Source organism: Eucalyptus grandis, chromosome 8 (genome assembly GCF_016545825.1).
Source record: "Eucalyptus grandis isolate ANBG69807.140 chromosome 8, ASM1654582v1, whole genome shotgun sequence".
Lineage (NCBI taxonomy): Eukaryota > Viridiplantae > Streptophyta > Magnoliopsida > Myrtales > Myrtaceae > Eucalyptus > Eucalyptus grandis.
The window spans coordinates 39,823,938-39,849,097 of NC_052619.1; the positions used below are offsets into that span (position 1 = coordinate 39,823,938).

Sequence of the window (25,160 nt, forward strand, 5' to 3'; positions counted from 1 at the left end):
TAGATTTCCATTCCGTGAGGAATGCAATTCTAGATGAATCAAAGGATCAATGAATTTGTGTGGAAGTGATGAACTCCTTCCCTACTACTGGCCTTTCATGATTTTTAGGAAGAGTGGCAATGCATATTGGTAAGCAAAGGCATTGATCCGGAAGGATGTGTCATGATAAATTTTGTAGGACTGATGCAATGTATGCATTTTATTTGTTGAATCAAACTGCAACTGGAATAGCCTAAAGTTGAATCAAATTGCATTTTGTGTAGACTCGCTCTCTGAACGAGAAACTAGTCGAGGAAACACCCCAGTAGCATGAAGTCACTCCTGATAAGTTGGTCAACTCTTCTACTCATCCCCAGCATATTCAATTCTTCTTCCATTTGGTCTTCTCAATGAAATTAACCTTAGGACATACCGAACTAACATTGCAATGACCGCTTTGTGAGTTTCTATCATATCCAGAGAAAGACGTCATGTGTTTGAACTAATCAAAATCGGAATAAAACTGCAATCTTGTTCACAATTATGAGATTCAATGACCAATAAAGCTTCAAATAAGAAAAATGCATCTGGGCCTAGACAAAGTTTTCAGCAAATAACCCTCATTTTACATGCTTCAAGTCAAGCTCGTTTGCAGTTGTGGATACACATGAAAACAAGCGAAGGCCTATGTTAGATCTTCAGCACTTTTATTTCCAGCCTATTTAGATCTTGTCCCTCTACCAAGCTCTGCAAGCAATATTACACCTCACGAGCTCTGAGCTCACCCTTTCAACAGTCTGAAAACCTCTAGAAAACTCAAAGAATGTCGCTACTGCAAACAAGAAACAGCACTCCACCCAAATAGCCAACCTGTTTGAAAACGCGAATGACAAAAACCAGTTAAAGTCAAATCAAGTGAATTTTCTTTGAGCATGGATCCTTTTCATAACGTGCAGCAAATACAAACATTGAGACCACTAGGAGCAAAATATGACCATTATTCATCTAGCTATAGGCAGTACAGTGCACATTTTAGGCCTGATGCGTTGGTACCAAAAATATACTGCATAATGAAGTAGAACCTTTTCAAACCAAGAGCAACAAGTACACAACTGGAATTCTTTGATCTTTTCCAAAGTGGAAATTGGGAACACATACTTCTGCATTTAGATTGCGAATGTACTATAACACAGAAAGGGTAGTCAAATAGCAGGCCACCAAGAAGATGGCATATTCTGGCCCCCATTCATGCTGTAACCCTTAACCACTTACTCAACCGTTGATGCAAGTGAATGAGTTAAGCATCATCAGCAGGCATATGTTGAGACACATGGGAGTATATATATGGTGCAGGATAGAGGATCCACATCCTGATGCTTAGAGTGCAAGTCGAGAGAGAGAGAGAGAGAGAGAGAGAGAGTAATTGTCACTATTCGGATTTGCATCAAACTCACAAGCTTCTCAGATATGTAGTTGGCTAGAAATGCACCCCCAAGAATCGCAATAGACGTCGCCACAAGGTGTCCAACAATAGCTCCACTCACCCAACACCCCATGGGGACTGGATGTGAACGAGGAAGATATTATCAGGATATATCGGCCAACATCTATAGGATTGCACAGCAGTATAATTAAAACCTAGCTGACCTGTGCTGCTGAGGGCTATTGTAGCAAGCATTGACCGATCTCCCCATTCCTGATTGCAGTTTAAAGCTCAGAAGACATATTTATCAGAGGAATGACCATTCAAAGTACCAACATTAATATTACAAGTACTAAAAAGAGGAAAAAGGATCTCCATCTCCACAGTATGTGTACACAATATTGATAAAGAACATAGTAAATACAGATTTCATTAGGCAGTCAACGACCAAATGCTGTAGAACACCAAAACAAGCCAAGACAGGTTCTTCAATGGCAATGTAAAATTTTCTGGTGGCAAATTTAACAATTTCATTGAATGCAGTGAAGGAAAAACAATCTGCATCTTCTACTTTGGACGAAATATTGGACCAGTAGAAGAATGAAAGATGCTTACAGCAAAGAATACGAGGCTGAAGGACTTCCAGACAATCTCAAGAGGATTTGAAAGCCGTTTGGAGACCTAATAAACATATTGAATCAAATCAGGTACCACAAACTTTCTTAAACGCCAAAACCTATAAGATAGCATGCTGAGAAATAGATCAGCAAATAGCCAAGTGAGAAAATGTATATCCAGTGAAGGATCACAAGGAAGTAAGCATCTAATTAAAAAATAACCTTTTCTTTTACAAGCTCTTCAGCTTGACGTATTCATCTAGTTCAGGACTGCTCTTCTCTCCACTCTTATCTACATTTGACGGAATATCCATGCATCTTTTATTGATTTGAGACCAAAGAATATAAGCAAAGTCACAGCAGCATATTCCCCAATTGGTAAGGCTGTTTCAATGATCACATAGAGCAGAGACATGAAAACTCTTGTAAGAAAAGAGCCAAAGGATCAAATGGATTCTCAATCATGCCAAGGAAAGACAAGTTGCAGAGACAACTAGTAAATTCAATAATTGATAGTTATGTGCATCCAAGTTGATGCAAGTGAAGTTCAAACAGATGATTTTTACAATAAAATACTGCCAAACACATAAGTCTTCAAGATTAAATTATCATTTACACTAAAAATGTCAGGAATGTTGATTTTTCTTTCCCAAATCTCTAATTAATCCTAAAATGCATTGCACATGCCTAAGCATGGATCGCAAAGGGAATTGCTTATTTAGTATCCCCTCGTTTGGTATCTCAACCCTACATTAGTCTGTGATGCACAGACAAAAGTTCAGACTTGAAGTAATGAGAAGCTATCAGCATCAACATGTGGCAGAAATTTCATATGTACAAGTAACATTCACTTGACAGGTGAATTTAATTCAGTTAAGGATAAGAAATCTCTCTGTGCTTTAATCAGAGCATGTTAAGAGACTGAACTGCACCATAAGTCTCCTTTTAGTATAAACAGGTGTGTATGAGAAACCTCTGTGGCAGAACATACAAAGGAAACATAACCTTTATCTTTTGTTCACTCTTTCTCTCCTTTTCTTTCTTTGCCAGGTTATAACATGAATAAAGGCATTGCAACACAAGCCTTTTCAGAGCTCTTCAATCCCAGCCAGGAAGTAGCTAACTCTCAGGGATTAAAGACTAGCAGAACACCTTTCTCCTGAGGTCTAGCTCTTGATTTGAATTTGCAAGTCCATATCTCAATAGCATAATTTCTACAAGTCCAAAGCAAGACCGACAGAACGCACATTTGGGATCTTGAGAGTCAACAAGGTCCAGATGTTGGTGAGGAATAAAGCTAATGAGAAATATCAGAAGGTAATGCAGACATGCCATGACCCCGCCTTGAGTGCTACCAATGTGACAGGCAACTACGTCAATCTGCACCCACATAGTCAATGAAGAAACCATACACTCACCATGGGCAAAAAATAAACTCTATTTGTGCGAAATTTTTTGATTTCGTATGCTACCATTTAACTAATGACATTGTTTTACAACACAAGTGTAATTTTATCATAGTACAGAGGATATAATATCACCCAGAAAGTTTAGAGTTTGAGGAAGATATAAATGTCTGATTGGACAGGGGATGTCATGTCATCCATCCTCACTAATAACTATTTTCAAGTAATGGGAGATGCATGAACTCCAGTTGACCAAAACTGGAGGTATGCAAACATTTACCATTAGTTAAAGCTCATTCTGCTGAGCTAACTCAATTTTCTCATATCTTTGGAATGATATGGCAGAGATGCACATAATAATTGCTGTTGAAGACATGTATCAAATGTCCAACTTAGTTGCAACCTATAAGATGATACTTCAAGCACATTCTGTGAGTGTCTCTACTGAAGCTCTTTCAAAGTACATGGACAAGCTGACAGGAAAACATGGAGGAACAGTATAACTTACTAGTCTGGAACTGAGCAGGTACTGACTGAAATATCTTTCCAATCACAACAGACAGGATTGTCATTAATGAAAGAGCACCCATTGATCCTAAAAGAACCTGTTCATATATTTTAAAGAGCATCAGAACATAGAGTTTTTAGACATTCTACTAAAGGCTGTCCATCCCAGCACTAAAATTAGTAAAGAAATTAGTAAAGAAGGTAAACAATCCTGTAAAATAACAGGATCAAGTTTTCAGTGCTACAATTTATCGCCCATCATGGGCAGAATCCTGTTGAAGCATCTGATATTAGTTCACATGATGAGTAAATTCTCTAGTATTATCGAGCAGAAAAAACAAAATTTCGACAGGTGTAAATGATTGGTGAACCTTAGATGATATTTCCTTCATAAGGAGATATTTTCAGGTCAAATCTACAGGTCGATAACAATATTAGATAAATTATTCATGCCAAATCAAGTTCTGACACCACTAGTGTGTGAGAGAGAGAGAGAGAGAGAGAGAGAGATTACCAGTCCCTTTTTGTATTGCATGGCCAATAGTGCAGCAATGAAGAATGTCTGGGTAACAGGAACAACCATGAGTTAATACATATTTTAAACAGTATCCGCATTAAGCAAGCATTGACTTCTCTCGTCAAATAAAGTTGATAGATTAAAGAGGTCATATCCTTATAGCAAATGTACAATAAAGATAAAGTAGGTGTTATTAGCAAAAACACAAATGCACAAGAAAATTCAAATCTTCCAATGAAAATATTTGATTTTCTGGCAGCAGAGATAGGTTAACTAATGAATCAGATTTTACTGAGACAAAGAAGAGCTCCAAATATATTAAACTTGAGGAACCATGCAATTGACCTCGACAAGAGCCCCAGGCAAAGTCACTTTTGTTTTTAATGCAGAAAAGGAGATATCATGGAGTGAATGGATACTGCGCTCTAGCATTTCTAGGACCTGAGCAATGACAAGAGATACACAGGCTCGTATTGCATCAGACCATCACAAGCACATAGAATGGATAAAGAGGACCTAACCTAGACCAACCATCAAAGGGGGAAGTCAATGCATGTCAACACACAGTGAAATTAGTATCATGCTTAAGTCATAAGTCATCTAGGTTCAAAATACTTAAGCATGATGCATAGGTGCAACGACTGCATTGCATCATTCTATATTAGCCATATTATTAGATGACAAACTGGTCTCAGTCTCGTGGATATTTTATGCTTCAATGGCCAATATATCCTCTTTTTGGATCATCGGTCGCATAGGAAGAGCTGGGTTTAGTAATCGATAACACTTTAGTGGGTAGTCACCTACATCCTCAAGTTGACAAAAGTCCAGACAGGCATTTGTATACAGCCACAGCCCATATGTTATAACTCTTCCGAAGTATTAGTAAAATTTTGACTAAGAAAGCAAGATATTGCGAAGCAAAAAAAAAAACTAAAAAATTGACATGAGACAATGAATAAGCAGACAGATGAGAATTTCTCATATGAATGGTTTGTGACAAAAGTATCAGTCTATCCATGATTAACTACCTTATCCCCGATCTCAGAAACAAATATTAATGCGAATGCAGCTGTGAAGCCTGACTTTGCGATCGCAGCTAATAGTGATGAAGGTCCACCCTTGACAAACGCAATTAATGAAAATACCAAAGTGCATCCAAAGAGAACCAAAGCAACAGAGAGAGGATAAGGAATTTGGCCAGGTATCTTCTTGCTGCAAATCACAAAAATAAACACTCATTAATAAAGTTCACAGATTTCTAGCATCACAGTTCAAATGACGTGTGTGTGTGTGTGTGTGTGTGTGTGTGAGAGAGAGAGAGAGAGAGAGAGAGAGAGAGAGAGAAGTACATTCAAAACATGAACATTTTTTGTAGCTGAAATTTAAAACACAGTTTAAGAGACTAAAGTATAGATATTTAGTCACAGCATCACCTATTGCCTGGTCAAACAAAGTTTATTACAATAGGCCAAAAGCTATAATATTGACACACACCAAGCATACTTTCTAAAGGCTTGTTGTTTTCCTGTTTTAGTGAACATATAAAATATTTATAGTTTTAGGTTACAATATACAGATATTCTATACCAATCCTACAAGGGCTAGAGTTCAAATGTTGAAAGATAGAAAGGGTGGAAGGACAATGCATCTTTCCATAAGATCTTAAAAAGATCATGATAAATAGGACTGCTGATCTTTCTAAAAGAGCTTGAACTCAACTCATTCAGATAGCATATCCAGTTTAGCATGCTCCGTGCTACCTCTCAATTCTCATTAATGACGATTTCTCTTCCCTTCATCTTGACAAACAAACAAGATGCTGAAAGCCCAAATTAGGAATATTATACATGCCTATCCAGTGAAGCTAGAACTTTGTGGATCATTACATTGCAATCGCTGCTTTGGATTCATACATCATCACATCCACTCACTATTACTGCAATCTAACAGCAACATATCTAACACATTCTTAGAATCAAAATAATAACCCATCATCATCATGAAAGGGATAGGCTATTTAACAAAACAAGATTCTGCAAATATAAATCAGAGAAAAAGGGATCAGCTTTTAATCAATCAGGTAGAACTCACATTGTTGATGAACTGCTTCCAGGTGGATTCTCTCCCAAGGCATTCTGATTTTCATTTTCATCCCTACCTTCGTACCCCCGATCCAATACTCACATTGGATGCTTGCGCTGGAATGTGCTGCATGTTTGTTTCCTTCTTGATAATCCTCTCCATCTAGCTAAAATAAAAAGAAAGATTAGGTTAATCATTATAGTCTGATTCTCACTAAGCCAACCCAACCAAATGAGCCCGAAATAAAAATAACAAAACTCACGCTAATTTGTCAAAATTAGTGCAGCCCAAAGTCCACAACAATTAGGAAAAGTATGCAATCTCCTGAAACAAGTGTTTCATGATTATATTTCTCCCCTTACATGGAAAAGTACCAAAATCTTTTGTAACTCTTTTTGGCCCACAAGGAGTGCCTTTCAACCTCAGTTGCAATATCCATGAAGATAATTTTCAGGAAGCTTAAAATTTTCAGTATAACGTTATTGTGGTCATTCAGCGATTTGGAGGGGAGGAGAAGAATCATACAGTTTTCAGGGTCCAGAATATAACAAAGATCTCATGAAATTGCATATGCTAAAAAGCTGCCATCTTCTTTTCATACTTACTCATCCGTTTCTTTCCTGTACTTCATATATCGTTCAAAAATCTCTGCAGCTCGAGGAAATATTACAAAAAATAGTTTCTAGAAACACTGGCTTCGATAAACCCCAGTGATTGTACACCCATCGCTTAATCGGCTTAAAATATTAACTATAAAAGGGGAAAGATCTATCATCTCATCAGCAATAAGCTCCATATAAATCGGACAACACCAATCATAAGGACAAAGATGCCGAAACTTCGCTCAGTTCTCACCACAGAAGCTTGACTGCAAAAGGGTAAGCATCAAACTATGAATCTCAACTCAAAGTCTTCCTTTTTCTACAAAAACTTGACCCCAATTTAGCCGTCCTACGAAGAATCGATTGCATCCGGATGTTATCTTTTTCGCACCCGCAGTTATGTTCCCATAACATTTTGCAGACACTATAAACGACTGAAGACCAAGGAAAGAAGGTACGAGAAAAAGAGGAAAACTCACGAGAATACGAGGTTTGAACTGTGGGCGACGTCGCAGTGCAAGGCAACGAGTCCACACCAACTAACAAGGGAAGCTTCACTCCCGAAATTAAAGGTCTACGAAGCACCGGACCCTTCATTATCTCTCTTTTGTTCTTGCTTGTGGCAGCAAGCTAACACAGTTCCATCAGCAATTCCAAGAAAAGAGGAAGATACCCTTCTCGGCTTTCGAAATTCTCAGCTCAAGAATTCTCAGGACTTTTGACTGCGATTTATCTCACCGCGTTCTTCCAAATATGGTGGTTTCACCGGCTTGGCCTCGGCAAATGCAATGCGTTTGGTTGCAGTATCGCGTTCTCTGTTTCCCAGCTGATAAAAATTTCTCCTTTGGGGAGTTGGGGGTGATTTTGCTTGCCACGTGTGCAGTGGGCGATGGATTGGGGCAAGAGCCAAAGCTCCGACGGCCGACTTAGCCGATCCAATTATTTACGGTTTGTTTTGACATCCATATTTTTTTCATTTTAAATATCTATTTATTTTGCAAAATTATAAAAATTATAAAAATATAAAAAAAGTAAAAAACATTAAAATTTTTGAAAAATAATGATGGCAAGCTATTATTGAACTTCAATTCAAGAAGTTCAAGTTGACCCATTCGAAACTAAAATTTAATTTCGTAAGTCAAAGTCTAATTTCGATTTAGATTGAGTCATAACGTCAACTCAAGGTCATTTTGGATGTAATAGGTTATCTTAAATATGGACACTTAGTTGAATAGGTGTATGGCGGTATTAATCGAATTCAATTTCAATTAATTTGAAATTTCGAGCGAGGAATTGCAAAATTATCCGTTTTGGCCTATAATGTTGGATATGCTTACCCACGGTCTAGGTCCACTATTTTCATAATAATCAAGTAATTATGTCAATAGAAAACCAATGGATTACATTTACATGGTTTCATTAACTAATCCAATTAGAATTGGATTGTTCTCCTCAAATTGGGTAAGCTTTCTTTCAATTTGGCCCTTGAGTGACCAAAGGAATGCTTGGCAAAAACTGGTCAAGAACTGGTTTAACTGATGTGAACCAGCCTCCTTGTCCAACAAGCTGTAAGCGAGACAAGCGCGTTCGGCCTTTGCCAGCCGATTCTTGATCGTCGTAACTGCCTATTGACTCCTTATCACGTGTATGTCGTCCTCACGTCCATTGATTTTCAAAATTTTGCGAAAATATCCTCGGATTTCACGAATTTACAAAATCACCTAATTAGCCCTAATTGCAATTCCTATTTTTTAACTCTTGTCTTTTTTTGCAAATCAAAGCCATCTGATTAGTCATAGGATTCATTTTAAGTAGAATAAGTCCTTGATGAGCTTAATTTGATCATTATATCAAATTTCGATAGTCAAATCGAACCAATGGTCAAAATTTGACGCTTAATCAAGAGTATATAAGGTTTACATCCAAAAACCTTGAGGGAGCTCATTTTAATCAAAAAATTCAGATCTACACTCTCTCACCTCCCTCTCTCTTTTTCCTGCCACTCTCTCCTTCTCCTCCCTCTCTCTCTTTCCTGCCACTCTCTCCTTCTCTCTTCTCCTTGCACAGGTCGTCCTAACGTTGTTAGTACCACCCCTCGACGATCCTCTCGGCCGCATCACCTCGTCCGATCATCCTTTGTCTCCATTGGTCTTGGTTGTAGCCACCATCAACCCGGGTGATTCAAGGAGCTTCGATCAAGCCCGTCTCTTCATCGAAGATCCAAGACTAGTGGTTGAACTAGTTTTCAAGCCAACCGGTTCCTCTCGGCCAATCGACGGTGAATCCCAAAGCCCCTTAGGCTGCGTTTGGTCATCCAAATTTCTAAATGGGATAAGACTGGATATGATAGGATAAGAAATCCATGGATTTCTTCATATCCCATAAACTATTTGGTGAACTAGGGATTTAAAGTCAGATACCCTCATATCCTATCCATTATTTATTTGGTGAATTACTGATTTAAAGTCGGATATCTTATTCAATCTATCGTTTGGTGAATGACGGATTTAAATTCGGATATTTTAAAAACAATAACATTAGGCAAGTACAAATTTGCAGGTTTAATATTCACAAAATCATCAAAACAATATATCCTTTCAAATTAACAAATTATCATCGAATTTCATGATTACGCATCGTAAAAAGCTTTTATGTTCCTTTGAAATAATCTTTTGGATATCCCTTCAACATCAAACGTTTTAGAATAACCTCAATTTCAATATATTCACTTTGAAACATGAATTCTTTTTCTCTCTTATAAGTTTTCATTTGTTTCCATTTTGTTACAGGTCAATACCAAATCAAACAAATGCCCAATTAGAACAAAGCATAAAGTCCAAAGTTCATTTGTTTTTTTTCCCCGATTAAAAACAGAGGCAAAAAGAATATTATGGATAATGGTTTTCTTCACAATCAACATAGAGATAAAGTTTCAAGCCATATCCACCTCTTTTCAAGTCATGGCTACAATCGAAAGGTCCAAAAGATAACATTAAAACTTATAGCTAGCCCCAAAAACCCTTTAAAAAAGAAAAGTATGTAGAGAAAACATATCTCCTACAAACTCAAAAACAACTCAATATAACTAAAATCATAAACACCAAATATAAGACTCTAAGACATATGTCCAATTTGGAACAAAGTTTAAAGTGCTAATCCGATACAACTTCATTCTTGTGATCCATCACTCCCATTCATCACTCATTCTCTTCTCTCATCTCTTGGAGAAGTAATTCCACAAATGCTTTTCTGTCGTCTCATTGAAATCCCAAAAATAGATGAATATTCTCAGGATCCTTCACAATTTTTCTACATAATTTTATTCTATCCATAGTACCAAAAGACATTTTGAAGAAGCTCCTCATTGATTTTTTTTGTTTGTCATTATCCATTCTCTCGTTAGCTTTTTCCAGAATGAGCAAAAGTTCCGCTATCTCAAACTAGCCAGCAGTCCATTTGTCTTGCTTTAGCCCTTTTTCTTCTTGAAGAATCGAAACATTTTGTGTCTAAGAAGATGATAGTGACGGTGAGTTTTGACTTACACCATTGGTTGCCACATTATCATTATTTTCACCTTCATCATGATCTACACCACATGAGCTTCTAAAAGGGTCTTCACTTAGATTTCCCTTGGCACGGTCTTTTCCAAATATGGCTGCTAGTCAATCATATTGAGGGAAGGACTTCCCTCTCAAAGAAGCAGCTCATGGATAGGTCTACAAAGAAAAAATATATTATTTTGTTAAAAATGGAAACAATTAATAAAGAAGAAAAATGAAGAAGTGACACAAACCTTGCAATATTTTGCCAACTATCCTCAAAATGAATATCAACATAATTCTTTTCATGGTCCCAAAGCCACTTTGATTCCTCAAGTCATATATCTAATTATGCAACTTTTTCAAGTTTTCATTTTCGACTCTATGTGAAGATTACCCTTAATGTAGAACAAGGGAACTTTGCTTCAAACCACTTCTCTAACATAATCATGTAACCACTCTTGAGGCTGTTATCGACTTTCATTCCTGTAACTAATTCTTCAAGATAATCTAGAAGTGCATTTTCTTCATCTATTGTCCATATACATCAGTCTCTTTGTTCTCCTTCCTTGAATTTGACTGAAATCGCTACCTTCCATTTCTAAACATCTCATTGCAATTTCAGAAAATTTAATAATGGAAGATAACGTGGTAGAGAAAAATTTAATGATAGAGACAGCATAGTACTTCACATTTAAAATGATAAAGTCATAATTCAAACATTATATAGGAAATATATGTCTCAATAATGACAAACCAGCACCATAGTACACATGTCTAATAGAAATGAAAAAAAAAAAAATCTTATAACGCAAGTCTTGCAGCAATGGAAAACAAATGATTTTTAAATAATATAAAATCATACAACTCCTCCATGTCCTCGATTTGCATTCCACTTATTAAACATTCGTACTACCAAATTTTGCCTCCATGTTTGTCCAATGATCCGACTCGACAACATCAATTGTTTCCACATCTTCAATAGTGGTAGCAACTTCATCTAACAGTGCCTCGATTGGATTAATAGCCATTTCTCTTCTTATCAAGTTGTGCAGAAGGCAACAAGCTATGATTATTCGACCTTGCGTTCTAATTGGATAAAAAGATGGACTCTAAGAATAGCCACCGTAACTTAAGTAGACCGAAGCATCTTTCTATGACATTTATAGCTTGAGAATGCTTCAAGTTGAAGTACTCCTCGGTGAATTTGGTGTACGACCTTCGCCCACTCGGATAGGAAGATATCGAGTGCCTCTATAAGGAGCAAGAAAGCCATCCCCATTTGTGTATCCAGCATCTACAAGATAATAATTACCTAATAACAAATGATGATATTATTAATTGTATTAGAACCTTTAAAACCTACAATACATAGAATGCAATATATTGATAAAGGCTTATCTTACCAACGGGATCTTTAAACCATTGGGTTTAACTATAGCATCTCGAAGCACTCTAGAATTGCTGCTGAGCCTTCCCATCCAGGTAAAACATAAATGAATCTCATGTCACGCGAGCAAACTCCTAATACATTGGACGCAATCTCACCCTTTTCTATTTCGGTGCCTCGGTTTATCAACCTCTGGAACATGTACCCTTATACATGTGCCATCTAACTCCTAAGCAACCCTACAAACATAAAATTAATAAAATAACATTCTCTTTAAAGTATTAAATTAGTCCATGAAATAGCATAACAAACATACCTTAAACCACTTCCATCTCTCGTTGGCAATATTCCTTTGGAACTGGTTCAAGTGAGACAAGAAGCACACTATGCATTTTATCACCGCATTTAAAACTAAGTTAAAATACCTACTTATTGTCTCCCCAAACCTCATAAATCTGAACTTGATGACTCGATTTTCACGTGATGGGCACGTATATGTAGAAACATAGCCATTTGTTCTTCTATAGTTACAAGTCCATCTTCTTTTAACCACCAATTGTACATGCCAACTCGCATAGTAGAGTAAATGTACGTCTATCCATCCTAAGTTGTTCCACACAATTCAAGTCATTGCTCTTAATGAGGTAGTTAAGGTGATCTAAACGAGCTTGGATTCTAATAAATGTCCAATCCTTCAATATATGCTTGCGATAGTGCCTTTCAGCAGCAGTGGACACTACTAGCATATACATCATACACAAAAGCAACATTTGGAGGCTCATCTCCTCTAATATAAGAATGGTGAAAATTTCTTCTCTATCATTGTGATCCATTTCTAATGAGAAAAATAAAATAACATTAGACAAGTACAAATTAATAGGTTAGATAATAGAAAAATATATAAAATAATATCTTTTTTTTCAAATCAGCAAATTTCAAGAGGTTCTCCTTCCCTGAAGAGAAATCCTTGATCTCGTGGATTTCTTCGGCGGTTTTTCAGAGCCAAACTTTCAAGCATACCCAAATAACATTTGGGTATATAATTGGTGCATTCTCACCACTCCCAAATCACTCCCACAACAATTGTTTCATGGTATACTAGATAGAGACTTCAAGCATTGAAATATGCTAGACTAGGTTTTGATCTATTAAGAAATATTCTAAGCTTCTTCTGTTTTGGGTATTTGCCCTTTCGACTAGATTCCCTGATTAAGTTAATGGTATCGTGAAAACAATCTCTAGAATGAAGACATATGTGATGTTCTCGTTTGCAGGAGCTACACAAGCTATTTCACAACCAAAGAATCTATTAACTGTGATACGTGCATATTGTTATTTGCAGATTTTGTGTTAGACATCACTTCCCTAAAATTTATGAAGTGAAATTTCCTAGTGTAGTGAGATTTTTTGCATATCTTTACATGGTTGGTGTCTACATCTCTTGCATATCTTTACATGGTTGGTGTCTACATTTCTTTGGAAAAAGCTTTTAGGTTCTTCTACAACACATGACATTTCATCGTCATCACAACAAATCAACATTTGGCAAGCCTCTTATCTAACTTATTTGGTTTCCTAAAGCTAATATGGGAAGCTCGTAACACTTGCCAATTGGTCATTTGATTGAGTAAAATGGGCACATCTTGCTTTAGAAGCGCCTAAAAAATCTCTCGTGCGTGGTTGTCGTGGGAAAGGCGTTGGGGAGGGAGGGGGGTGGAGAAGGAGAGAAAAAGCACACAAGACAGGAACAATTGCGAATCTTTTGAGTCGGCCACCATAGGAACGTTGTCGATTCTCCAAGATTATTTAATGATCAAGGAGAGAGAGAGAGAGAGAGAGAGAGAGACAGAGAGAGAGAGAGAGAGAGAATGATTATTTACCTTTGAAAATTCGTTGCTTTTGTAAAATTTTGATGAGAATCGGAGAGCTATTGAGGAGAAGGCTTCAACGTCGACACTTTGGAAATAGAGAGAGTCGTCTGTGGGTGAACGTTGGAGAAAGAAAAAAAGCATAGGGTTTTATGTTTAGGATAAAAATCTTATCCAACCTTATCCCACCCCTCTCGGATTTTTATCCGGTTTATCTCCCTTCTATATCCAACTTATCATATCATAGACAGCTACCAAACACGGGATATGATAAAACATATCATATCCCGGTTTTTATCCGATTGACCAAACACAGCCTAACTACATTTGATCTTTCCTTCGATGTGTCTCGACCATCTAGAGGTTGGAGATTGATTGGATAGCCATCGAATCTCCTCTGTTGGCTAGTTTCCTTTCTAGTGTTCCAAGACCGATTTGATCTAAACTAGTTCTACTCATCGTTCAAACTAGCAATCTGGCATCCTTGATCAATAGCATAGCTCCTGGTGATTCAAACCAATCCAATTTGGACCAGTTTTGCTCAAGTCCAAATCGGACCTTTTTCAACACTAATCCAACTCGCTGATGATCCATGAGTTCCATTTGACATCCCTTGAAGTTTGGATCCTATTATTTCGAGTTTCATCCAATTGCTCTCGAGTTCAGCAAAAGCTACAAAAGGTAAACTTTTGATCACAAATCCAATGAAGTGAGATCAAATTAACCAATCGAGATTAGGATTTGTCACAACCCTAACCTCGAGTGAACCACTTTGGCTAATGGAATACTAAGCCTAAATTTAGCTCGGGCTCCTCTAAGTCCATACCAATTCATGCCTTAAGTTCAAGTTCTTAACATGCAAATAATGTTTCAATTAGGAGTTGCCACTAATCTATTTTTTGTGGATCGATTAGAAATCCAAGTAAAGTAATAAAAGATTTACTTACTTCTACGAACTAGAGATTTTGAGTTTGAGAACTTAACTACGCTAAATTTCTCTAACACCTTTTTGATACAATTTTCTTTTATTTCGAAAAAATATTTTGCAAGCAACTTAAATTAATTTTAATTTACTTTCCTAACATGTGAGAAGATCATGCGGGTGCGCAAATTACAAATTTAACATCCAAATAAAGTAATAAAAAAATTATGGGACTTACCTCATAGCAATGAAAGCATCTACAATGCTAGATCATAATTCACATCAATAGTCCTAAAGATAATTTATAATTAAACTTAATTTTTTATTTTCACCCGTTTAATGAGAATCATGCTTTATACAATGTATACTTCTAATTTAACATGAAGCGACATGACACGACATAACAATATGACCTAAACTATATGATATAAGTATAGTATTTTTGTGTTTTCTTAATAAGTATGCAATCTATCCTAGAGAAAGAAACTAATTTATTCTAAGGCAATGTTTATTTTTTTTTTTTGGCATTTTAAGTAAAATTTGAAATTAGAAAATTGCAAAATTCTCTATCTAGATTAAGATATCATCCAACTTATATTAGAAATCATATTAGGCCAAATCCTAATTCAAACTAGAATATTATCTTAACTAGGTAATCCTAACCTAAAATGCAATCTATCTAGGAAAAATTATTTAAACTTATAATTAATTAGAAATATTATATAAAATTAAATTAAACATGCAATGACTAGATGACATGCAAAGAATGCCCTAATTCTAGGTTTTCTTTTTCTTTTTATGAAATTCGAAATTAAAATTGTCTAATAATTAAACGTGCAATCTAAATTAATGAAAAGATAATATAACATCTCGAGTGGCTGCTAGACCGTTGGTTTAGCTCGTAGTGATTCTCAAGAAAGAATAGTTTCGATCTTAAGTATGAGTTTACATAGGAGATCACATCTTCCTCTAGTTCTCTATTACAAATGGACTCGAGATCCAAGTCCTATACACAGAGAAGAAGTAAGAATAGAAGATTTCAACAAATCTATAGAAAATTGGGAAATTCCTAAAATACAACTTAAGGAAATATACAAACAATCAAAATTGAAAATTTTCAAAAAATCATACTATGTCATCACCACTAAAGAAAGAGATGTTCCTCTTTCTAATTCCTATGAAAAAATACATCTTTTAAATAAAGAGTCCGTCCAAAAGCATAAACAAAAATACAATTACATTCATATAGGATTAATCAAAGTAGGAATTAAACCTCTTACTAAAGAAGGTCTTAATACATCAGTTCTCTTAGTTTTACGAGATTCACGTCTCTTGAACTATGATGAATCCATTCTTGGTACAGTAGAGACAAGTCTCTGCAAAGGACCAATACATTTTGATTGTTATCCCAATTTCTCAGTTTCTCTTAAAGATAAAAATATTCTTAAAGCCCTCAAACTCCAAATCAAAAGCCATAATTATAAAGTAGCAAATGGATCCATTCCTCTAGCTCTTGTCTATAGAATCCATTATAAAGCTATGTCTTTCGCCTTTGGAGAAAATGCTTTTAAACATAGTCCAAAAGGAGAGACACTTCTCCTCCAGACCCGACATTTCTCGAGCAAATACAACCATTCCTAGATCTATTAATTGGAACCAAGTCACTTTGCAGAACAATGGGAATTAGAAAACCAAATTCCCCAACAAGTTGTTCAAAATACCAGTCCGACTAATGTCATCCAACATCCGAAGGAAGAGTGACCATTAGATTTCCTAGAATCTTTCGATTCAAGATCTAGTCTTCTTTTCATACATCTTATACAAGGTTGGTAGATCTTAATCCAAATCTTCCGCCTATAATCACTATCCCTCCAAGTACGCAGAGACACTCCTCCTCCAAGTATACATAGGGACCTTCCCACATGCGATACCACACCTTTTACCTCATTCCACCGGTAAAAGTAATCATGAGACACCTCTTGAACCGAAAATTAGTGGTTTAGATAATAGATCGGGATTTCCGGGCCCGTTTACCAACAAAACCAGCCTGAACCGGTCTAGAAAACACAAATTCTCCTCATCATTCTCCTACTTATTTGCAAATGATAGATGCTGAACTTAATGTTTTACAAAGACATTTTGAACCAAACAAAGTTTTCCTTAATAAAGAATTTAATTCTGACAACAATAGACAAATTAGAGAATGGTTTTTCAAAACCTTTGCTAATAAAGCAAAAGACATTAAGCAAAAATATTACGACTACATATATGAATATGAAGTCCATATATTTTCTTTGATTAGTTAGAAGAACAATTCCTCAAACCAAAAGAAATAGTTGTTTTTTAGATCAACATTATAAGTGGAAACTTGATAATGGAGAAATCATAGAATCCAATCATCCACCTCTTAGAAGAATAAAAAATACAACATGGAGATAGTGAGGTTACAACCACTCCTTTTAGGCTTCCAAACAAAGGAGACTCTTTACACTCATAAGGTTATTGAACAAAACAATTATACAAATCAACATTTGGTTACCATAGGTAAACAGTTGAATAGGATAGAATCCAAGATCCAAAATCCTACTCAACTCATCACACCACAAGACAACACTCTCAAAAACCTATTTCTAAAGCTTTTGAATTTCCAAAAAATCTTAGTCTTGAGTTTGCTAAGGCCCTAGAACAAAGAAAAACTCCTAGGAAAAACAAAACTAGAACCTACACCTATTTTAGACACTCCAAAATTCCAAGGACTCATTATTAACGATACCACAGACCAACCTACTATTAGTACCTTGACCAAACCCTCTAGTGATTCTGATAATGAATCAGTAGCTGAGGTAAATAGACTCAATTGGAAACAACCAAAAACTTTATTATAGTAGAGCTACCCCACCAGATATCGCCCACGAAGAATCTTAGCTAAAATACATAATAAATACTCTCCAAACGCCATTTATGAATGGAATATAGATGGTGTCCGAAACCAATATTATGAACATTCTTAATAACATGGTAATGCTTGCTAATGCTTATAAAACACAGCAAGACGTTTGATCATGTTGTTGCTAATCTTTTAGTAGCGAATTTATTGGACAACTAAAAAGTTAGTGGGATAACTATTTGGTGATGAACAGAAAATACAGATTTTGCTTGCTATAAAATAGACGTGACTTTGGACAATGCATGGATAATGATCAAGGACATCTCATCCAAGATGCGGTTAATACCCTTATATACTCCATTTCACAACACTTCATAAGGAAGTCCTTCACATATAAGAGATAGGAACCAAGATCTCTTATCAATATCGTTACCAAATCCCTTAGGGAGATTTAGAGAATACAAAGAACTTTTCCTTCAAAGGGTTCTTGTCGGACCAGTTGCAATCAACCTTTTTGGAAGAAAAATTCTTAGCGGGTTTACCCAGTTATAGGAGACCAAGTTAGAGATAAAATTAGAAGAATATAGTGGCCAAATTCCTTATGATCTTCTTCCTTATGGAGAAATAGTCTCTTACATTCACAAACAAGGAACACAAATGTAATACAATCAAATTACAAAGACAACTCAAGGAAAAGAACAATCTCTCGCAATAGAAGCCTAGGAGACACATTGCTCCAATATGTTCTCTTATAATGAAAAACAAAGCCAAAATGTAAAGGGACTTGTCCTTTTGAAAAAGAAACAAAAAAACATCACAACAAATCTCAACCTCATAGGAATAAACGGAGGCACCATATTAACTTGAGAATAAACCTCGGAGCCCGGATAAGAAATTTTTTAAAGACATCAAATGTTACTCTTGCGGTAGAAAATGTCATATTTCGAAATATTGTAGGATTAACAAAAACTGAATGAACTTTCTTTAGATAACAATACACTTTGCTAAACAACATCCTCATAGAAAATGGTGATACTTCTTGATGAACTCCTTGCCAAGAAGAAGGTCTTGAGATTAATGAAATAGAATCTCTTCCGATTTCGATTATGAAACCGCCTCTCTGACAAATACTTTGTTCTAAAATAAACATGTTAACAAAATAAGAAGAATTTCTCCTTAGCACAACTGATAAAATAACCAACCCTAAAGCCAAAAAGAATACTTAGATAGACTTCATTCTTTGATGAATATTGTTACTAATCGATACTTTTCCTACTGATCTAAAAGACATTTTAAATAGAAACAAAAACCCCGTTAGACCCATTCATATTAATGACCTTCAAAATGAAATAAAGCAGCAAAAATTAGAAATACAAGCCCTGAAAACAACACAATTAGAAATGAAACAGAAGTTTTACGATATAAAATCCTTTGTCATAAAAGGAAAGACAAAATTAGAAAACCCACGATAGAAATCACTAATACGCCGCGACACACGGACCCAGCTTTTCTTATGTTATTAACATAAATAACATCTAGAAAATGGATAATAAATATAATGATAAAAAATTATTATTGAAACAACAACACTCTTTGATACGAAGGAGTGAGTCTCAGTGTATCAAAAAAATGCCTTGTTCAACAAGATCTTTAATAAAACATCCGAGTCTTTAAAATCGGCCTCGGGGAGACAAACTAAATATACAATACAAATTACTAGAAGCCTTAATAATAAAAGATCAAATACAAAACATCTTTTCTTTTAATCAAAAATATGAGGCTTGAGTAATTATTAGAACACATTTCATACAATTAATCTAACCTTTTACGGTTACTAGTACAGAGCATTGAAACTCATGCTTTAAATAGAAAAATCACTTTCAACTTCATAACAAAAGACCACAAAAGAGAATCCTAAAATGTTACAAGAACATTCTATTTCTGAAATAAATTTGCCTTATAAAAGACAAAAAAACCAGCTTGAATTCTTAAAAGAAGATTTAGAATTCAAAGAAGAATAGAAAATCTTATAAAACCAAACATTATAAAAAAAAATAACTTCCATACAAAAACACATTGAAAAAACCATATGCTCTACATTACCCAATGCTTTTTGGGAAAAGAAAGAAGCATATTGTTGATTACCCTACGAACATGATTTTCTGAAAACAAAAATACCTGGCTCGTCTACACAAATCAGCAAGAAGTTCTAAAATTTTGCCATGAGAAATACAAGACCTCACTTAAATACAAAAATTCATAGAAAAAAAATAATCACCTAGGGGTTGCTCTGCTTTTGTCAATAAAAATGTTGAACTTGAAGGAGATCTAGTTAGTTAGTATTCTCAAACTCTTAATACAGCCCTTAGATGGATAAAATATCCAATACCCAATAAAAAGATTTGCTAAACAGACTTTTAGAGTCAAAAATGTTTTCAAAATTTGACATGAAGTCAAGATTTTGGCAAATACGAGGGTCAGGTGAAAAGGATAAATATAAGACAGCCTTTAACAGTCCCTTTGCAGCCAGTCGAATGGAGCGTTATGCAATTCGGCCTAAAAATGCCCCTTTAATTCCAAAGAATTATGAACGAAATTTTCAATCCTTATTTAGAATATATCATAGTTTATATAGATGATGTTCTAGTATTCTCTTCCAATATATAGAAACGATATTTCAACATTTATCTACTTTCATAAAAATAATCATACAAAATGGTCTTGTAGTCTCTCCTACTAAAAAGTTGCAATCTTCAAAACTAAGATTAGATTCTTGGTCATTACATTCATTTATACCATCACTCCCATAGAAAGATCAATATCTTTTACGAGATAAATTCTAGATGAGATTAAAAGACAAAACTCAATTACAAAGATTCTTGGGTAGTCTCAATTATATTTTAGACTTCTTTCCCAATATAAATATCCTTTGTAAACCCTTACACCAACGATTTACAAAAGGATCCTCCACCATGGACCTCTTGTCCATACTAACATTGTCAAGCAAATAAAGATTCATGTTAAAGACATACCTTGTCTATACCTAGCTGACCCATCTACTTTCAAAATAGTTGAGACATATGCCTTAGAAATAGGATATGGTGGCATTCTTAAACAAGTCAATAATAACTTGAAGAACAAAGTTGTTCAGTTCATTTCAAAACATTGGAATCCGACCTAACAAAACTATTCAACAATAAAAAAGAAATACTTGCTATAGTTTTATCTATATCAAAATTCAAAGAAGATTTATTAAATCAAAAATTTCTCTTGCGAATTGATTGCAAATCCGTAAAGACATTTTACAAAAAGACGTTTTAAACATTGCGGCAAAACAAATTTTTGCCGAGATAATAAGCCATACTTTCGGTATTCGATTTTGATATTAGATTTATAAATGGTTCTTTGAATTCATTACTGATTTTCTCACAAGAATTTTACGAGGAGATATTATCATGCCAAGATCCAAAAAGACAAAGATAAAAGGCAAAGGCAAAACCATTGTCGAACCCTCCAATACATTACCAAGCCAACGGGCAACACCTATCAAGACATGGCTCCAAATGCGTGAAAACAACCAATCATTCTTACAGCAACACCAAAACACCTTTGAAAATAGAACTCATATCATACGAACCCATGTTAGCCTTCAATCGGCTAGCCGACATACTATCAAAGAAACAATATCGTTACTTTTGAGTCTTTACAAAAAAAATAGTAAAGAAAGAACCATCTGATGCCATTGAGGTAAGCAACAATCATTTCTTGCTACAAAATAAGCATAATACAAAAGGATTTTGAATGAGGTGGTCATAAGGTCACAAGCAACCCCTTATTCTCAAAGATCAAAATTTTTCCCAAAACATATTTTCAAAAATATTGACTGTGGAAGATGGATTCTTTGATGAAGATCCAATCAAATTTGCAAAAACATATTTCCAAAAAAATTGGCTTTTCAAACCACACAATACAAACAAAACCCTTGCTATTATGAGCAATTCTGAGTGAAGCAGAGAATCGGCAAGGTTCACTCACTTTACTAACAAAAACAATACGAGAAAATATCATATACTACACTATATTCATCGGTAAAAAGTTATACACCCTTTATGCGAGGGCTTCACCTATACACCTAGAAAATTCCAAACTAGACTTACTCAAAGCCTACCATACTCCTCCTCATATACATACTAGGATTACCAATAAGCTTGGTGGAATGTCTTCTTCAAACAAAATACAAATTTCCAACACACCTAGTTATTATTTTTCAAAGACAACTGCCCAAGACAAAGTCTGCTGGTTTGACTCACGATGGGATCTCTTTGGTCCTTTGGACATAATACTACACCCTACGGTCGAACAATGATACAAAGGTTTTCAATAGATACTTCGTACTAACACCGCATGATATAAGGTTCCATGTCTTATACATTTCTTTATAATGTTCAGAATCTCTTGGGTAACTGGCATGGAATTTGAATACAATACATCCACTAAACAGTGTGTTGGTACTAGTCGAAAAATACAAAACAAAAAGGTGGGGCCAGATTCCAAATTTCATGAACAAGGATCTGAAGCTATGGATTCCAAGACATAGCTAAAGAGCAAAAAAAAAATCAAATAACCCGGAGTCCCATCAAATACATCTTTTACAAGAAAAATCAATTGCAAGTGCATCACTGTTGTAGTCCAAAATGAGAGGAATATTGCAACATCCTCGGAACAATGCTCTCCCGAAGCGGAAGGATCACAATGTGCATCTTCCAAATCTCAGACAATCTGAGACAGATCCTCACGGTCACATCACGATGGAAATACTAATAGAAGCCGACTGTTATAGGATCAACCTAGACAGAGATTAAATTCAAGACATCACATGCCAACATTGTTACGACGGCGAAAAGGCTATACCTTTGTAGCATGATAGACATACCTTTGTTCATACAATGTTCACTATTCACTATTCACTTTACCTTGTTCACTCAATACATTTTATCGTACCTTTGTTCAGCCTTTGTGGCACTTTTCACTACGTATGCAATACATCCTCTCGACATAGAAAGAAGAGGAACCCGAAATTTTCCAGATTTCTCTCTTCTTCCTCTCTCACTTGTAAACCATCATTTCTTTCTTCTCCATCTTCATCTCTTCCATCTCCAAGCTCTCTTACCTGTATCCCCTGGTTTCAAAGTAAGTTTTTCATATACATAGTTTTATATAAGGTTACCAACTTACATGATAGTTGGTTAACCATTTCTTGTAGTACAAACATCAATACTCCACAGGTACGGATTACCGCCCTAGTAGATGACTTGATGATTTAGTTTACGTATCTTTCAATATATGTAATTTTCGGTTTATATAATACAAATTCGGACCACCTTCATGGTTGGTTTTTGTTTATGCATACTTTTACTTTATATTTTATATATTGTCTTTGGTCTTTACATTATTTTTAATTCTTGTGATTTTATTTAAGTTATCACAGTCTTCATACATTTCTTTGTTCTTATAGATCTGTTAATCTTTTATATTTCCTTGTTCTCTCATATAGTACTCGATCCCTAACCCCTTTATGATATATATATATATGAGTTTTTCTTTTACGGAAACAAAATCAATTCAAACAACCGATAGTAAATCAAACAAGATATGATTGATATATAAATTGACAAATTGTATCTCCCACGCATGAATCGGATTTGCCAATTTTTAACATAATCACAAATCGTATCTCCAAGTGTGAGATCGGAATTGGTGATTTTTCTATGCGAGTCTGCGAGTTATATTTCATGCATGAAATCAGATTGTCAGTCCTATGTACGTTCTGATGGAACATTTCCCAATTTATAAGGCTACTCGAGATTACGGATATTATCAGGAATTTCAATTATGTGTATCAACAAATATTTCAAATAAGAAACAGAATTTTCAGTAATCAAAATAGATAAGATTTTCACCTAATTCGAATATTGGCTTCCGAATTTCATTCCTCAAACGGCTACAAACTGGTAATGTGGTGGTGCTCGTTGAGGCTCGTGGTGGTGCTTACGATCAACGAACCCTACAAAGCAAAAACTTCATAGGATGGCTTGGTTCAAAAGGGACGAGCTTGACAGGATAGCAGCTTGTCTCGGCGTGGGGCCAAAGAATGATATTGGAGTAGCTCACGTCGGGGCTTTTGGACACGGTAGGGCAACACGAGTCACGGACGGAACGACGAGGGACTCGAGTGGGTGTGAAGATCGTCTGGATCTGTTGGACTTTCTTCGGAAATCTCGATTGTGTCAATTGTCAAGATTTGACTTGGCAACCCTGGAATGCGATGGACTAAGGCGGTGGGAGGTGCGACGTGCAGCAAGACAGGTCAAACTCAACTGCTGTAGGGGTGTTCTGGCTGTCTTGGAACCAAGATTGAAGATGGCATGTCAAGCAAATGTTGAAGCAACATGGACGCAGGTTTATCACCACAATTTGTGAGATATGGTTTTCCTTCCACGTTCCTTTTTCCTTGTACCATCTCTCTCGCCGCGTTGCAGAATGTTCTTTCTCTCGATTGACCCTCTATGATTTCTCTTCTCTATTCTCTCTAGTCGAGTGTCTCTCAATTATGCCCATTGAATTCTAATTGCCGACCCCCTTTTTCCTTGAACGTCATGCTTTATACTAGCCGAATCTAAACTTCAAAAAAATTTGAATATAGGGAAGAAGTCCACGTACTGACTTCCCTCTCTTGTGAGGTTAATATTTCATTTGTATGCACTGCGGATCCATATGTCCTCATTGAATATATATTTTTAACATTCCTTCCTATCCATGAATAATGCTAGTCCTTCTTGCCTTTTTGATGTTTTTGTCCACACATTTACAATCACAAGATCAACAAAAATTTCTTTTTTTCCAAATACCAACTCACGATTTATCGAACATTGCCAAAAGTTTGAGATCATAATAAAATTTTCAGATTCTGAATATTTTAAAAAATGAACTCGCAATATCTCCTCTGCACGCTTGCCTTTCTTGGGGATAATGAAAAATACACCGTCATATCACCGAAAATATTAAATCTCCATTTCTCACAAGATAATTTTGGTCATCAAAATAATGGGCTCGGGTTAATTTGCTCTCTTCTTGGGCTTAGGTCCACCTTGTTAAATTAAAGCTCAGAACTATTAATTCAAACCTATCTGTCACAAGTCCGATGCAAACAATAATAAAAATGCTCCTAAAAATACTATGCTACACAATTTAATTCTGATATTCCCCTAATTTTGTATGAAATAAATGAATGACCAGGTCACCAAAAATTTAGGTGTCAGCAAGTTCAACTCTATGATTTATGCTTAGATTTGAAGTTTATGATTTTATGAGATGATTTATGATGTGTCGATGATCATTGATAATGAACTTGTTTTGCC

The 25,160-nt window shown here is 35.5% G+C and overlaps 1 protein-coding gene across 1 annotated transcript; it reads right to left on the reverse strand.

Annotated features, from left to right (window-relative positions):
* Positions 1-787: 787 nt before the first annotated feature.
* On the reverse strand, positions 788-6,696 carry LOC120287218 (protein PAM71-homolog, chloroplastic-like). Its single transcript, XM_039299944.1, is given in 12 exon segments — positions 788-849; positions 1,434-1,540; positions 1,627-1,675; positions 2,018-2,083; positions 2,242-2,270; positions 2,273-2,329; positions 2,332-2,403; positions 3,934-4,030; positions 4,447-4,494; positions 5,481-5,664; positions 6,544-6,621; positions 6,623-6,696. Coding segments are annotated over 12 exon segments (915 nt in total). The 3' UTR covers positions 788-795.
* Positions 6,697-25,160: the final 18,464 nt, after the last annotated feature.